The 1813-nt window shown below is 43.5% G+C and overlaps 1 gene segment (V, D, J or C); it reads left to right on the forward strand.

Moving 5' to 3' along the window:
• Positions 1-413: 413 nt before the first annotated feature.
• LOC108515497 (Ig kappa chain V-V region L7-like) lies at positions 414-1099 on the forward strand. The segment is given in 2 exon segments: positions 414-530; positions 741-1099. Coding segments are annotated over 2 exon segments (408 nt in total).
• The last annotated feature ends 714 nt before the right edge of the window (positions 1100-1813 follow it).

Genomic DNA, 1813 nt, shown 5'->3' on the forward strand with positions numbered 1-1813 from the left:
ATCACGTCTAATTACCATGATGTCATCAATATAGTGTTGTATGGGGTGATGCTTTGTGGAACGTTCACAAAGCTTTTTCAGCCTACATTGCGACAGAGAGCAGGAGAGTTAACATAGCCCTGGGCCGAGACCGAGGATGTGAGCTGCTGTTCACCCCAGATGACTGCAGACCCTCCCACAGATGGCGATGGAGTCTGCCTTCACTCTGCAGCTGGGCCCTGGATCTGGTCAAGCCCTGCGGGAGCCTCAGCGCAGCTCATCCGCAGGCGCCAGCAGAGGGCGCTTCACACACTCAAGGAAGGGGTCGGGCGGGCGCTCTCCTGGCAATAGTGATTTCTGTTTATTTAAACCTATAGGACATCCCCGTAATTTACATGTATCGTTCCTCTTACACGTGAAGAGGCCCTGCCTCTCGGTATCTTAAAAGAGGCTCTTTCTCTGGGATGTGGCATGAGCAAAACTGACAAGTCAAAGCAAGAAGATGTTGTCTCCATCACAACTCATTGGGTTTCTGCTGCTCTGGGTTCCAGGTGAGAATATTTCCACAAAGCTAGGTGGAGACATTATTTCAATCTGTAATGTCTTTCATTGGGGACCCTGCAATAAGTGATTTTTCGCTTGATTTTAAAATCCTAATTTAAAAAATGTAATGCATATTCTTTCTTCATGTCTAGCAAGATTAGAGGTGATTTTCATACACACATATTTATGTTGTACTAATGTTTGCTGTATAATTTCAGCCTCCAAGGGTGAAATTGTGCTGACTCAGTCTCCAGCCTTTCGGTCTGTGACTCCAAAGGAGAAAGTCACCATCACCTGCCGGGCCAGTCAGAGCATTGGTAGTAGCTTACACTGGTACCAGCAGAAACCGGATCAGTCTCCAAAGCTCCTCATCAAGTATGCTTCCCAGTCCATCTCAGGGGTCCCCTCAAGGTTCAGTGGCAGTGGATCTGGGACAGATTTCACCCTCACCATCAATAGCCTGGAAGCTGAAGATGCTGCAACGTATTACTGTCAGCAGAGTAGTAGTTTCCCTCACACTGTGTTACAACCCAGAACAAAAACTAGCTCAGCCTGGTTGAACAGAGAAACTGGGTGATACCCTAGAATACTTCTGATTGTTGCAGGTGCTTCAGGGGCGATGAGTTAACCAATACAATGAAGTCTGGCTCACCCAGCAGAGAGGAAACTAGAGTCACTGCTGCATACTTTCGTCTTTTAAAAAACAAATTGTTTTATTTTATTTATTTCAATAGTTTTTTGGGGTATAGGTGTTTTTTAGTTACATGGATAAGTTCTTTGGTGGTGATGTCTGAGATTTGGGTGCACCTGTTACCCGAGCAGTGTATACTGTACCCAATATGTTGTCTTCTAGCCTTCACTTCCCCTTTTATCCTTCCTCCCCAGTCCCCAAAGTCCATTATATCATTCTTATGCCTTTGCATCCTCATAGCTTAGCTCCCACTTATATATGAGAACATATGTTATTTGGTTTTCCATTCCTGAGTTACTTCACTTAAAATAATAGCCTCCAGCTTCATCCATGTTGCTGCAAAGGTCATTATTTTGCTCTGTTTTATGGCTGAGTAGTATTTCGTGGTGTATATACACCACGTTTTCTTTGTCCACTTGTTGCTTGATTGACGCTTATGTTGGTTCCATATTTTTGCAATGGAGAAATGTGCTGGAATAAACATGCATATGCGTGTTTCTTTTTCATATAATGACTTTTTTTTCTTTGGGTAGATAAGAAAAATAAGTACTGGAATTGCTGGACTGAATGGTATTTCTACTTTCAGTTCTTTAACGAATC

This window comes from Rhinopithecus bieti, unplaced genomic scaffold (assembly GCF_001698545.2).
Source record: "Rhinopithecus bieti isolate Rb0 unplaced genomic scaffold, ASM169854v2 scaffold_2476, whole genome shotgun sequence".
In the NCBI taxonomy this organism is placed as follows: domain Eukaryota; kingdom Metazoa; phylum Chordata; class Mammalia; order Primates; family Cercopithecidae; genus Rhinopithecus; species Rhinopithecus bieti.